Raw genomic sequence first — 16,146 nt, 5'->3', positions numbered from 1 at the left:
ACTATGTGCCCCACAACCTTTGAGATAGATATTAAATTCACCCCATTGTACAGATGGGGAAATTGAGGCCCAGAGAGGCTAGGTAACTTGCTTAAGTCTACAAAGCTAGCAAATGGCAGCGTCACGCAGCTAGCTCCCGAGTCCACTCTCTGAACTACTTTGCAACAGTGCCTCTCTCTATTAACTCTCATATTTGGAAGTGTGCTCTGTGCTCTTTCTCTAAATGCATGATGCATGATGCATCCCACCTGTTGTTTGATCTTCACAGAGGCTGACCACTTCTGTTACAAAGTGCTATTGTGATTGGAGGGTGTTTTGGCACTATCACTAGAAGCATCATTAACAAATCTCTTGATTAATACTTGGCTGACATCATTGAAGACTATAAAAAGATGCTTAGATCCGAGTGCACATGAAATACCAGCCCACATTAGCAGAAATTTGAATACAACCAGCGACAGCATGGGACATGACATGCTGAACAAGTAAGGCATTGCCACAGCCTGCTAGCGTGGGGTGGCCATGTAGCAAACCCATAAACACAATTTCCAAACAACTTGGCCTACCATCTTTGAAATGATGAATTTCTTTTACTTTTTTGGTTTCTGCATTATTTCAAGATTTGCATGTAATGCCAGTACTTAAATATTTATGTTATTTTATATTCACAAAATCAAACTTTGCAAAATATAGTACACTTTATTCCTAAACTGCAAATTCCTGAATAAACACCCTTGGCGTTTTTCTTGTATGTTATTTTCTGAGGAGGAAACACTTCGGTTATTCATTTCAGGAAACTACAAAGGGGATGGACGGGGAAGATGGCTGATTTAGGCCAAGTCATTCCTGAGAGGAAGGAAACTAAAGAGACCAGAAAAAACTTCCTGCTGGACTAGCTTTCAAAGCCTTAAATATTCCTGTCTTTAAGAGCTGAATAGTAATAAAATGTATAACCTGGCCCAAATGACCAAACAAACTACTATTTTCAACAGAAGAGACTCTATCTTCAAAAGGACTTACTGACAGAAACTGTAGAAGGAACACAGAGACCATTTGTTCTACTTCCTCATTATTACAGATAAAGAAACTGAGGCCCAGAGAGATGAAATGTCCAAGTTCAAAGCCTTTCTGGACCACAAGGTGGCAAAGCCTGAACATTAAGACCAAGAGCTGGCTTTGGTCCATTCTTTCACTAGCCCACACTGCTGCTCCCACGTCCAACTGCTTTCTTAATTTTCTAAATTGATTTTCCACATTTTCTAGTGTCTTGGGGGTATTTTTGAGACTATCAATAACACTGCAATTAACATTACCTCTTGATCAATAACTGTATGGCATTTTTGATGACTACAAAAATGTTTAAATTAAACTTTACAATAGCACCACAGTTATTTGCCTCTGTGTCCTGCCAAATTTCAGGACAGTACAAAGTCATTTTGTGATAATTTTTTTTAAAGCCTCTCAAGGTTGAAAACCACCCATTTGCCTTTCTTAAAATTTGAGATGTTACCACTGAGCAATTACAATGTTAAAAAATAGTGACCACTCAGACACAGTCATTTAGACATCCTCTAACTGCCTACTTACCATCTCATTTTTCTCCTATTAAAACTACCCTTCCTGGCTGTGCACAGTGGCTCATTCCTGTAATCCCAGCACACTGGGAAGCCAACATAGGAGGATCACTTGAGGATTGCTGTGATTGCGCCACTGCACTCTAGCCTGGGTGATAAAGTGAGACCCTGAAAACTTAACCTTCCTTAAGAATCAGCATTCAGGATAAAATTAAATAAAATATTAAACAAATGAGAAATAAGCCCCACCAACAACCATGGAAGATCAGCTTTACTGACAACTCAATCCCAGTATTCCCAACAGAACACAATAAATGCTCACAATGAGAAACAGAAGGGATCATACTATCACTCTAAGAAGGACCAACCAACCCCTTTTTATTCACTAACGTGTGTGATTGCTAATTCTTTACTAAACAGCCACTCTAATTCCACTAGATAAAAATCGTTAAGATACCCAATCACTGAATTGTGATTCCCGGCCATGTCTGACCCAGATCTGGCTCCAATTCCCTAATCCCACCTTCCAATCACTCAGTCCAAGCACAACCCCAAACTGCCTTTCCCAGATAATCCCAAGGTTCTTCTGGATACACTTGCCCCTGCTGAAGCAAGCTCAATGAAGCCAACTTCTATACAACTGCACATGTTCCTCATGGGTTTTGGCTGATGAAATTCGACATTTTTGTCTTAAGTTACATATGGTAGAGTAGAAAGAACCTTAAATAAAAGGTCCACAAACCTAAATCCTGACTTACCAGTTCTCTGGGTTTGTTTCCTTACTGGTAAAATGACAGCCAGGAATCCTATCATTTTACAACTTTTCATGTCAAATCTCTGTATGTCTGCCATATTGTGGGTTAAACAGGTTTGTTTCTATGGAAGAATGTTTTCTGAGTTCCAACCACTCACTTACTACAGACTGAGTATTCCTTATCTGTAATGTTTGGGACTATGTCTTTCCATGGACTCCTGGAAAAAAACAAAAACCGAAATGCTTGGGACCAGAAGTGTTTACGATTTTAGATTTTTCCCCAAACTTTGGAATATTTGCAAATATTTCTGAAAATCTGACTTAAGCATCATGTCAGAGCTCAAAAAGTTCTGGATTTTGGAGCATTCTGGATATCAGATTTGGGATGCCCAATCTGCATTTCAATTTAAAATACTGCACAGTTAAGTGTTTGTCTGGAAAGCTTAATTTTCCACTCTTAAAAGAGAGACCTTCATGCCAGAAACAATGGTTACCAGGTATTTTTTCTGCATGGTTCAAATGTTTCATAGTTAGAAGAACGTAAGTCAGCTCTTATTTGATTTCTGCTTGCACAGTGAAAAACGAGTGTGAGGAGTGGAGCATGTCTACGTCTCGGTCTTTGGAGAATTGTCTGTCTCTAACTAAACCCCGGAGAGCAGCTACTTACACAGCCCAGGTACTTTTAATTAAAGTCTGTTTTCCCACTTACCTCCCTTCGGGGTACCTCATGGGCTTTCTGTGAACAACAAACAGCCGGACTTCTTACAGAGGACGCCGAAAGCAAGACAGGGAGAGAAAACCTGCAGCTGTCGACAAGAGCAGGAGCCAAGGGAGCCCTGTGAGGACAGGGTAGGCCCTAAAGATCTGGAGGGAACGAGACAGGGTCCCCGATGTGCAGGGAGCTCGCAGTTCAGTGGATAGGACGGGCACACACAACACAGCGAGAGCGGCGACAACCCTGTGACACGGACGCCGAGGGGGTGGGGTGCAGGCACCTCCCGCCAGCTCCAGGTAGAAAAGGGTCCTCCCTGGTAGACTAGGTCCGCTGCGGTCAGTCCACAGATGCTTCAGAGGTGCGGGTGTTCCCTGAGAACTGGGCTCTCCTCACTGTCTGGCCCCGCCTCAGCAGCTCCCCAATACACTGGAGGAGACGGCAGAGATGGCCGCCATAGTTGTTCTAGGCAGCTGGCCGAGAGGGCACTCCCAGAGGCCCCCGGGGTCAGGTGGGGGGCTGCTTTCACCTCATTGGCCAGAACGGCGCCACGTGACCATGCGGCAACAAAGACCGCTGGGAAAACGTGGTCTGGCACTGTCACCAGTTAAGAGGAAGCAGCAATGGCTGTTGGCAGTCAATCAATTGTGCCCCACACAGGTTGACAGGGGCTGAAAGTTGTGACCTTTGGCGTCCGTGTGTTGAAGCCCTAAAGTGAAGGTGGGGCTTTTGGAAGGTAGTAAGGTTTAGATGAACTCATGAGGCTGGAGCCCCCATGATGGGATTAGTGTCCTTGTAAGGAGAGGAAGAGAGACCAGAGCTCACTGGCTCTCTCAATGTTCCTGCCCCTGCCCCATGTCCTGCCACGCCAGGGCACAGTGAGAAGGGAGAAGGCTGCCATCCACAAGCCAGGAAGAGAGGCCTCCCCAGGAACCAAATCTGCTGGCACCTTCCACTGGGACTTTCAGCCTCCAGAACTGAAAAATAAATACCTATTGTTGAAGCCACTCAGTCTATGGTATTTTGTTATGGCAGCCTGTACAGACTAAGGTACACAATAAATTCAACTGCCTTCAAAAGCATGCCAGTCTCCCGACAAGGGGATCACGGGGCCCCTCATTTGGCTACTCTGGATCTCAGCTACACACTGAAGGGGAAACAACAGCAATGATAATTTCTTAGAAGTGTTTAGTAATCACAACATCTATAATGAAAGCTGTAAAGAGTAACAAAGATGGGAGACTTGCTAATGGAAGCCCTTTCAGCCTTAGCTTTTCCATCTATTCAAAACCTCCCTTTTTAAACGAAGGGGGTTTGGGCAAAAGTTCAAACACAAACACATTTGTAGTGGGCGTAGGCACCGGAACAAGAGAGTCAACTACACCAGCTCAACCCTTCTTTGCTTGAACTCTCCACATTAATTCAACTCCCTCTGGAAGCTTGTTGTTCCAAAACTCCAGGCCTTACCATTTTCCCACAGGCTGCCTTACAGAGTCATGGGGTAAAAAAAAAAAAAAAAAAAGGCAACTCCAGCTCCATGAAACCAGTTACCATAAACAGTTATCTCAGCCATCCAAATCCAGAAACTGGAAGTGATCTCCCCAAGGGGCTAAGCTGAAGCCTTACACTATCTGTATGGACAGTAACAGGCACAGGAAAACCTTCAAAATTAGAATGGGGAAAAATGCCAGAACCGTACTTGGCCAACAAGAAACAAACAATAATGAAAGCCTGAAAACAAGGAGCTGACGTGAACAAGCAGACAGCAGGTGCCACGATGTCTATAAAGCATAACAACCTTTATTCTTATGGGAATTAGAAAGGGCTCATTGTTTTAGATAATACTCAATATTTCAAAGATTCATATAATTCTGGAGTTAAAAGAGGTCTTAGAGAAGTAATCACTTAGTTATAATGATAGGGAACGGATACATCAGTTATAATCCAGATCCTACAGAAGTTGAGTGATCAGACTCATCTTTACTTGGTAGCTTCCATCCTCAGGTAAGTTCTCTCTCTCTCTCTCAAAATAAAGTCTAAATAGTCACTGCTTCCTCCCCTTATGCAAGCACGTGAGAACAGCAACTACCTATCTCTGAGTCTACAGCTCCCCAAGTCCACAGCCACCAGGTGGTATGACTTTTGCCCCAAATACCAACATATCCCTTCATCAGCAAGTCACGGCATTTCAGTCAAATCTGTTACTACCTAATAATTCTATGGTCAAATACTGTTTTCCCAGAGTGTCAACACATCATCAAGAGACTTCAATCCTACAGTAGCAATAATGATCAAGTGAAAGAATGGAACAGGGTGGCAACTCTTAAGTAAATGCTCTGCCTGATACCGGGTCCACATGAAATGAACTCTGCTTCTCTCCCTGTAGTTACACAAGCTGTAAATGTTTTCATTTCTTTTGTTGCAACCAGATTCATTACCCAAGAACTCAGCATCCAGAAACTTCCCATCAGCTTTCACTTCTCTCACGGTTCCTGTCACAAAGATTAGAACTTTATTTGAATAGTACCTATTTTTTAATTCACACTAATAGGGGCTACTGGTCACTTTAATTAAATGAAAAGGACAAGGACAAATGACATGTCTATATATTCATAATGAAAACTTGTCTTTTACTGACAGCTGGTTATAAAGGAAACCATTAATCACTTCTGGAAGAACAATTATAATTCTCTAATACGAAATTAGAAATGTATCATGATAGCTAACTACTTCCCTTACTCCTTTTGTAAAAAATGAATCTGAAAAGCTTAATTACAGTAGGATAGTTTTATTTTTTTTAAACGGATTAAGCACTTTAAGTAAAATGTTGCAGAAGGGCCATGAAAAATGAGACAATTCTTTTAAAAGTTTTTCAAGATGATTCAGAGTTCAAAGAACAAAATCTGGAAATAAATTCTATTTCCATTTGTAATCTTATAAATGTCAAACTAAATAATATCCCAAGTATTTGTGAGTACAATTTATCTAAGATTTTAAAGTTGGGTTTATATTAGAAAATACATTTATATTAAATTATATTAGAAAAACAAAATGGTACACATGGCATGTTCGCTTAGGAAGGCCTCTATTTTCCTAATTTCATCTATGAATCTTCAGAATTGAAGTCATAAAACTTACTTTCCATTTATAAAATGTATTAGCTCTGGAAAAAAAATCTCTGTATTACCATTACTAAAAATTATTATGCCTGATAGCAATATATTATTGCCAATGTTAAGGAATCTCTTGTTTTTCTTCTATAGTTTAATCCTCTGATATGCCAGTCTCAACAGCAGTCGTTATTTCTAGCTTTCTTTGCTTTACCAAATTCTCCCAAAGCTCCCCTGTGCTTTGGAGTCTTCTTGGTGGGCTGAGAAGCTAGTTTCTCATATTTCAACCCTACAGAGGTTGGACTGTCCTCCCTTTCTGCCCACTTCTGCCACACACAGCCTCCTTGGAGGCTTCCCTTCTGTGATATATACAGTGTGGTTCTATTGTAAAGGATATGGATTTGGTGTAGAGAGATGAAAAATGACAACTTCAAGGGAAACAAAAACACATTTTTAATTTGAAAATTAGTTTATGTGGGCATATCTACTCTGTGTAATTGTGTTTGTGACAACTGGCTTGGCTGAGTGTGACTCTCACATCTAGACACCATGCTTGGGATGATCATAGTGGGAACCACAGAAGTCAGAGATATGCTGCAAAACAATGCCATTGTGATGACCAAAGTCCTAAACCCTAGAAGGGTCACAATGAATCCACTCGGATGGAAAGATAGTTAAGATTCAGTTATAAGCTCTTTCCTTCTGTGTACAATTAGACTCACTCTAAAGAACTTGGATAAATTTTCTAAAACATCCCAGATCAGTGGCTTTTAAATTTTTCTTCCTATAACCCACTTTATACACAGTGAGTTACATAGAGTGTATATACAATAAGTATACACACCCTCCACACACAATGAGAATAGATGAAGCAAAAGTTTTCAGAAGCAATACGAACAGCATTTACAACACTGTATACCCTGATATGTTCATTATTTCACTTTCACTTTTTTGTAATGCCGTTGTGACCCACTAAGCTGATTTCACGACCCACTAATGGACCTATTTGCAGCTTGAAAGAGCCTGTCCTAATTCATTTACTTGCCATGATCATCTGGCAGGTCTCTTAAGATGAGCAAAGCAAAACCACGTGAAGACATCCAACAGAAATGTCAACGGGATGAGCTGTTGCATGCCAGCTGCCACCGTCCCTTCCAAATGGGACACCCTGAAGAAGTTTTATCTGGGTTAGTATCACTGATACTGGTACATCATCTTCTCTTCTGCCTAATTTCTAAACTATCCCTACTCCAATCATTAAAGAATAACCTCAAATCCCTTTATCTGTGTAAATGAGGGAGGGAATTCAAATTAAAGATTACTTCAAGAATTATATTTATTTATGATTAGGTACGTTTTTTTCCCTGCTGTGATAGAAGCTGAGGAATAAAGATGACTAAAATAGTAGGGGTGGGGGGTTCCCCATTTATTAAACTAATTTTTAAAAGCAGCTGCAGTAGTTTCTCTATCCACAAATAAATTAATATAGTACATCCAAATATTTAAAATCAGCTTCAACTGCATTTGCCTTTAAAAAAAAACAACACTTAATAAGCTTCTTAATGCCAAAACAATAATTCTCTTTGTATAGTTTTTTAATAAGCTGAACAAAATTCCACACCCTTAGCCAGAGTTGACAATGGGTAGAAGGAAGTTCTCAAGGCCCAGGTACCAGGAACCAAACAGTCAACGGCCAGTTGTCCCCACCACACAGGACATGGGGTGAGAAAAGGTCGGGGAGACACGAAGAATCGATCTGTTTTTCTTCCTGGCAAAAACAGATGGGCCAACAGTGACAGTGAGGAACAGAAGAGCCTCAGCCTTGCAGTCTGAGCAGCTCAGCAGCCCAGCTATGCCACGTAGTAGCTAACCTGAGTTCAACCATAAAAGCAAGGAAAATAATTGCTCGATAAATATTAGCTGTGGGCTGCACAGTCCTGCCTGCCCATATCCATTAGCTCACGAATTTTTATAGCAACACTGCGAGGTAGGTTCTGAGAGCCAGAAGGGCTAAGAAACTTGCCAATTTTATACAACTAATCATGGGAAAGCCAAGATTCAAACACAGGCTGGCTCATTTCAAAACTCTTTTTCGGGTTCATGCTGCCTTCTGAGCTGAGCACCTTGTCTTCACCTCCCAGACTTGCAGTCTGGACTGACAACCCTGGCCTGTCACATAAGGCTCATAACCATACACGTGTCGTATATATTAGATAATATCATCACAGGTAAGCTGGCCTCACCTGTTCAGAGTCGGGAACAGGCTTTGTCTTTTTTCCCTCCACCCTGCCACAACCTGCACCCCTCAAACACACCTCCCCCGTGTGAATACTTTTCACCGACCTTAGGTAATATGACCAGTTCATCAGTGCTGTGGGTGTGAGTAATACGATACCCATCATTAGTATATTTACTAAAGGAAGGGAGGTGGGTTTCTAACATGGGTCAGATGGGGCAAATTTGTCAGGCTTAATTCAAAGCCAAGACAATGTCATGCAGAGAGCCAAAAGGGCCAGGACTCAGATTAGGCAGCAGGAATGCTCAGCAACACCCATCAGGGTTAAACTTATTTACCCAACAAGGTCTTTACCACTGAGGCACCCGGAGGCAGGTACTGCTGGTGTGAGAGGGATGTGATCGGGCCAGTTGTGGCTTGGAGATTTGGCAGAAATCAGAGGGGCAGGGCCTCAAATATGCCAGGAATTCAGCTCCAGGCAATAAACAATCTCTCAGTGGAGCGCAGAATTACATAAACATTGGTTTTGGAAACAGGAAGTACCAGTACCAAGTAGCTAATAAGTTTCGACAGAATTTTTCAAAAGAGGGTTACCCTGTCCCTTTCTTTCCTGTATTAGTTAACAGTTGCCATCCCATCCTCTCCAATCCTTCACCAAAAACAGCGGGTAAACAGAGGCAGTGACAGACTGGTAAATGTAATTAACCAAAGTGCATAACCAAGTTCATTTAACCAAATAGATGAAAGACATGCCAGTAATACAACATCACCTAATGACTGAAGCAAGGCATGTTTTAAAGCAAGTATAGAATAAATCTGTATGTGTGCTCCTATGGTATATAACAAGTTAGCTACAAATTAGACTTAAAGTGTTAGTTGTCACAGCAACAGTGGACAACAATGCCTTTTCAGATTGGTATTAAGCAGTTGAGCTATTTGCTTTTGCATTACACATACACCAATAATTAGTACAAAACTATCTTCCAAGTATTAAGAAATCACTACTTTCTCAAACCAGAGGGATTTATGACCAAAACTATAATCTTGACTTGGAAAAAAGGCACCCATAAACCTAAATGATATAAATTGAATTTATAAATGTTTAGGAAACAGGACACTGTTATTACAAAGGTATTTAATAATTTGAAGAGATACAATGTTTTTTTATCTCAAGGAAGAAAGTTGATTATAAAACTATTAGATTAAATAACATTACCTAACAAAAGCAGATTTACAAATATACCTATTATTTTAATTACATATTGATGACATTATGAACTTGGAATTATACTCCCACTAACATCATAATTTAAAGCCTGATTATAAAACAAACATACAAAATACCCTAGACTAACATTTTATTTCTAACTTTAACCTAGTTTTATCTTGCTCATTCTTATCTTCTAAAAATAAGTTCTGTTTCTACCCCATTAGCAAGACACAAATTTGTTTTCTCTTAAATTGTTCACGGCAGAAAGAAAAAGATTCAATTCAGTGACTTGGAATAACTGGGTGATTTTTGTTTCCTCATTACATCTGTCGCTCAACCCTTTTCTTTACAGTTAACTAAATGGCACAGGCATGGCTTTGTCAAAGAGCACAGATTCAGGTGTCAGAAATGCCAGGCACAATCCCAGCTCTGCCAACTCACAGGCTCTGCGTCTTCAGGAAGTAACTTCACTCCTTGGGGTCAACATGTCCTCACCTGAGCCCTGGACTAGGCAGATCAGAGGTCCACACTAGCCGGGACAGTCTGATTCCAAACCAGCAGACTTAAAACACACACTCTCACCCACTACACTGGGCAGCGCCATCAGGCCATGTGGGACAAGCCTTCCAAACCCACACACAGTCTCCAAAAAGGAAACGTGAGAAATCTCTTCTTTGCCCATTTGCAGCTATAATACAAAATAACAGGGTGACCCGTAAGAGATCTACGACTCACAGGAAATCACATTAAAGCTTGTGGCTGCAATGCCTTTGGTCTGGGGCTCTCAGGACCTGGAGGTGACCAAACACAAAGAGAAGGCACGTTGCAGCCACAGAGCATTGCATTCTTTTCTCAATACTCAGTAAAAAAAAAGGAAAGCTAAGTGACTAACAACGATAAGTTTAAAATGACCTTCCAAAGAGCCCTAGTCCTTCCTTCCTGTCATCAGAACTGACTGATTTGAAGGCTAGCAAGTTGAAATGCACAACTGATAAAGGCAGCCATGGTAACTCTTCCCAAATGCACAGAGGATCTAGAAGTGCTGATCTCAGAGTTTCTGGATTGTTCAGAACTTGGCCAGGATTCTGGGGTTGAAAAAGCAAACACATCCGTCAGCACTCAGCATGCCAGACACTGGCCCGGGTTGTAATATTCACGTCTGTCCCAGCCCCAACCTAACGAGAGCTCTGCTCCGGACAACACAAAGCCGCGAGCAACTGCCAGACTTGACGGGCAGCCTACTGTGTGCTCCGTGCCATCGCCCCTCACGCTGCACGATGCCATCTGGGCCGCGGGCCACGCCTGGCTTCACGGCCCAGCCTGCAATGCAACTGTGCAAGGGAAGAATTCAGAAGGTCACCTCGGTCGGCACTGCCACTGCTCAAACGTACCCAGCTACTAACAGTTCCATGACTAAAACAAAAGTGGTGCCCACGCTTTCATTACTGGATAGAAAAACGTCAAAGAAGGAAGCATGCACTAAGAACTGACTTTCTTCCATTGCATTTGTCAGGTCCACTGCATAGCTTCCCCAAAGCCCTGGCAGCGGCCGCCCCTCCCTCCCTCCCTGACCTGGGCCTGCTTCTCACACCCACGCCGGTCTCTGCCCCACCTCACTCCCTGCGCTCCAGCACTCTGCGTCTCTTATTTTTTCTCCTCTTCTTTTTGTTTTTTTTTCCATTTGGAACAAATGTCCATCACAGGCTTAGGGGGTATGAAAGATGCCCAAGAAGAACTCCCAGATCCCTTTTTAAGAGTGCTTGGTCTGTTTGCAAAAACTAAACCAAGATATATAAGATGTATCACCAAATATCATATCCTAATTCGGAACCCAGCTGGATAAAGCAGTAGGGAAAATACCCCAAAGTGTGAAAGCTCCACTGAGGCAAGCCTGGGAACGAGGCTGTGGCCAGCAATGACCCAGGACATGTGACAGAGCACAGCGGCCCCAGACGGAGGAAACGAGGGAGAAACCGCCTAACTGAATCATGGAGGACTCACCAGGTAAGAACAGGAAATAAGGCCGAAGAGGTAAAATGAGCAACGAAGGCAGGGCTCTGAAATCAGACGTGGTTCACCTGTGACATGTTCCTCAGTGACACAGGCATGAGGGAAACTGTTTAGGCACGTGGATTAATAATGATAATAATAATAATAAAAATAAAAACACCTACCATTAACCCTCTGATTCCACCTATGATAAATGCCTGACACACCAATATTCTCCATGGGGAACCTAATCATGGTTGTTCACACTACTTCCATTTCTATCATCAAAGCCATGTCGAAGTATGCCACAGTCCCAGTGTTTACGAGTTCGAAGTTCAAAACTACTTCTCGCCAACCCCCCTGGGCTTTCTATGTCTCCAATTTCTTCACCTACAGAGCATCTTTCTGTTCTGGGAGCCAACAAGCATACATAGCCAATGATCTGGCCGTCCAATTATAGTTTTGTTCTGCAAACATCTGACTGCCAGATGTCAGGCACAGTGTGTGGTGCTGTCCCAGTCGAGCCACAGCAGAACAAGCCATCCCCTCGCCTTTCAAAGGAGGTTTAACACCTGGAGATCAAATGCCGACCTGTATGTATACAGCCGCCCACGGGAGAGATCTGGCGAAGTCATTCTTCCGTTAGTTCATCAAGCATTTTAGTCCACGTCTGTTCAGTGTCAGGCACCGTTCCAAACAACGTGGACTGAGCAGCAAAGGGGATGGAGCCCCTGCCCTCGGGAAGCCTACGTTCCTGGGGCAGGCAGTCACCAGACAGAAGAAATTGAAATGTAGCACCAGGCGGTGATCAGTACTACGGGGGAAACATACGTGGGAGGAAACAGAGGCAGGCTGTGCCGTTTGGGCTACTCACAGAAGACCTGGCTGAGCAGAGAGCAGACACTTGCAGGGGATTTGAGCAGAGATCTGAAGGAAGTGAGGGAGCGAGCCAGGGGCTAAGGAGGGAAGGAGCTTCGGGCAGAGTGAGCAGCAAACACAGAGACCTGGGTCAAGCTGGGAAGAGCAAGGAGGCCCAGTGAAGACGGTGGCAGGGAAGGAAAATAGACAACGCAGTCAGGAACCAAATTATGGTAAAAAGGAGTCCCGATTTTAGTCTCAGCACCACAGGAAGGCCAGGGTAACCGGCCCCTGCAGTTGGTGAATGTGGCAATACAATAACAACAACGCTCCTCATTCCCAATCTAGAATCTGCAAATCCTTCCAGCAACCCCCCCCCATCTGATGCATAAAAGACACTGAGAGACCCAAGAAATAATTCGATGTAAACAGTGGTTTCAACAATACAAAGAAGAAACCACTAGGTATACGTGGAGCACACTTTCTTCCCCCCAAAAAATGTTCATTCCATAAAATCTGATGGAAATTGGCTTAGACTATTTCCAAATGTAATGATGACATTTTAACTATTAAGGGATGCCCTCAAGGATAATTATCCTCGATTGTTTTAAGCAGAGGACAGAATGATCTTTTAATGCAAAGCAATATTAGACTACGCAATTAAGTAGTAATTTTCCATCAGAGTTTACACTACAAAGGGAGACGTGTCTTTGTGAATGGTCTTGGGAGAGATTCCAAACCCTAAGAGTCACTGACACTTTGCGTAAAGCCACTTTAGCTAAAGCCTTGGTGGAACCGTGTACTCGCCTGGAAATGCCAAAGCAATAATGTTCTCAGCTTTAACGTGAGCGGTGGATGCACAGCTGCTTGCCCATTTTCTGCTTTGTGGATTCTTTGTAGCTTCAATAGACATCTTAATAATCACTTACTCACATCAGGAGAAACATAAAACAAAGAAATACACAAACACGATGGAATCCTCCATTTTCCGGAAAACAGACCATCATCGAATTTGGATTCCCGTCCACAGAGAGAGGACAAAAGCCTGGAAGTGGCAATCCTTTATGACAATGCCACGTCAGTCACATTAATAGCTGGCGAGCATCCTTTCTAAATCCAGGGGCAGGCAGGGGACTAATCCCCAGATGTGAGCTGCCCTTTGTACTTCTGAAGCCACCTCAACTTCCAGCCATGAAACCGGGAAGGGAAATATGCAATGGTCACACCTCTGGCAAACAACTCGGACACGTGGACCCAGAAGTCGACTACATGCTAATTTCCAGGTTATTTCTCAACTATTATCACTGTAGGACAAGACGTTTTTGCCATTTTCCTTGGATAAGAAATAGTGCTTGCCTGAGCTATAACGGAAATTGAGAAAAAGCAAATTATGTCTTTGCTATATGTAAAAGGTCAATTTACCCTACTTTTCTTGAACAACTCTTATAAGTTTCTCTACTAAATCAATGGATTGCTATTAAAATAAAAGAGGAAAACTTGTAAAGCTTAAAATAGCCATAGAAAGGTTACATTAATCTATTAAACAAATAAAAACATGTGAGGCTGATCTTTGTTACATTCCAAGTGGAAATACTGGGGTTTTACATGTAAAAGGCAACCTACAGATAAGGGTAACAGTTTTAACAGACATACTTATTTCTCTCCTTAAAAAAAAAAGACTTAATTTTTCCTCGGATTTTAAAAGCAATGTGATGATCATACAACATTTTGGAAATACAGAAAAGTATAAAGAAAATAAAATATCACCCATGAACAAACATATCATTAAACAAACCAATACTGTGATATATTTCCTTTCAATTAATAAAAATATACACCTCTTTTCATCTTTTAGCAAAACTAGGATCATGGTGAATAGTTAATGTATTACATTTCTAAGCATTTCATCTGTGATAAAATACTGTTTCAATATGGCTGCAAAATATGTCATTATATGAGTGTATTATAACTGACTTAACTATTCCTCTATTGCACTATTCAAAATGCAAGACAGACTCAGGAATTTTAATGTAACAAAGTTACATTTCACTGTTATGGCTTCAGAATCCACATTGTCACTAGCTTTTAAGACAGTGCCACTTGTTAAATCTTGGTGTGTTATTCAGGAAGAATATCTATAATTATCTAAAAAGGTGATTTCAATACCCTTACCTATCCCAATCACATCTCTGCATGAAGCTGGATTTTCTGCATATACTGCAAACAAAAAACAACCTATCACAACAGACTGATTACAGAAACAGAAAACCTAGTTATTTTCTATTAAAGCCAGTTATGAAACAGATTTATTTACAAAAACGGAAAACAATGCCACTCTTCTCACTAAATATTTTTTTTGGCTTGGAAAATAGTTTTCCTTAAAAAAAAAATCATTGAAGAGATGTGCATAATAAAATAATGACAAACACTTGCCTCTCACCTTTTTATGTTTTATAAAGTGTATTTTTCATTACAAATGATCTTTTTGTTACTATGTAATGAAATTATTGTTATGTTTGTTATTTTTTAGATGAATTTTTAAATTTCTCAGTTTTAATTTCTAATATTTTAAATATAAATAGATACAACCTAAAAAAAAAGTTATTTGGGATCCTCAAATACTTTTTAATGGGGCCCTTACACCCCATTAGAGGGTTTAGAAGACTCCTGAGATCAAAAGTTTGAGACCCAGCAGGTTATAAAATAGTTTCTTTAACAGATAAATACATCCATTTACTATTTAGTTTGCTTGTTACTACTGACTTCTGCTTAAAATGAGGCTGCTCCAAGACCTTCTCTACTGCAGATTAGTAGCATCTTCCTTGGGTAGAATCATTCCTCTTCTGGCCCACATTTAGTCCCCGAATGATCAGGCCCCCAAGTACTTAACACATTTCATCATTTTATGCCCAAATGCTTTTTCAAAGAAGATCCTGCAGGCTCATGGGGAAACAGGGCCTCCGAGAATTAGAGATGTAGATCTCTAACCATAGCTACCTCAACCCTTATTGCTTAAAGAATATAAAATAAAAATATTATCAAACTACAGTGGGGGTAAGAATAGAGTAATTCAGATGATGGTACCTGAAATGCACTTATCTCTGCTTATCATGCACTCATGATAGCAACTTATTTTTAATGCAGGAAGCAGACATTTAACAAAGGAGTAGCTAGGAAGTGTGCCGGGTTTCAACAGGGGAAGCCCAAGTCACCATGAGAACAGACCACGGAAGTCCAGGGAGATCATCCCGACGAAATACAGTCCAAGGGGAGGACCCTCAGCACAGACTCCGAGAATAAGTAAGACGAGCCAGTTCAAGAGCAGGAGTGGGCCAGGCACGGTGGCTCACGCCTGTAATCCTAGCACTCTGGGAGGCCAAAGCGGGAGGATTGCTCAAGGTAAGGAGTTCGAAACCAGCCTGAGCAAGAGCAAGACCTGTCTCTACTATAAATAGAAAGAAATTAATTGGCCAACTAATATATATAGAAAAAAATTAGCCAGGCATGGTGGCGCGTGCCTGTAGTCCCAGCTACTTGAGAGGCTGAGGCAGGAGGATCGCTTGAGCCCAGGAGTTTGAGGTTGCTGTGAGCCAGGCTGACGCCACAGCACTCACTCTAGCCTGGGCAACAAAGTGAGACTCTGCCTCAAAAAAAAAAAAAAAAAAAAAAAAAGAGCAGGAGTGGAGCACAGGCAGAAATCCAA

At 41.6% G+C, this 16,146-nt stretch overlaps 1 protein-coding gene across 6 annotated transcripts in view; it reads right to left on the bottom strand.

The window, feature by feature from the left end:
- FAM107B (family with sequence similarity 107 member B) overlaps window positions 1-16,146 on the bottom strand; it is a 187,525-nt gene that overhangs the window by 21,904 nt on the left and 149,475 nt on the right. Inside the window, exon 1 of one of the 6 annotated variants that reach the window (XM_012738005.3) lies at window positions 3,038-4,258. The exons of 4 other annotated variants lie outside the window; for them this stretch is intronic. Coding sequence is in view for 1 of the 2 variants with exons in the window: in XM_075997464.1 (XP_075853579.1) it covers window positions 2,333-2,426 (94 nt within the window). In the remaining variant the exon portion in view is untranslated. Of the gene's footprint in view, window positions 1-2,332; window positions 2,523-3,037; window positions 4,259-16,146 lie in introns of those variants that run through there. One more of the 6 variants, XM_075997464.1, reaches the window with a different exon arrangement.

Source organism: Microcebus murinus, chromosome 25 (genome assembly GCF_040939455.1).
Source record: "Microcebus murinus isolate Inina chromosome 25, M.murinus_Inina_mat1.0, whole genome shotgun sequence".
Lineage (NCBI taxonomy): Eukaryota > Metazoa > Chordata > Mammalia > Primates > Cheirogaleidae > Microcebus > Microcebus murinus.
The sequence above is the reverse complement of the archived record's forward strand: the minus strand, read 5'-3'. Positions and strand labels throughout refer to the sequence as shown.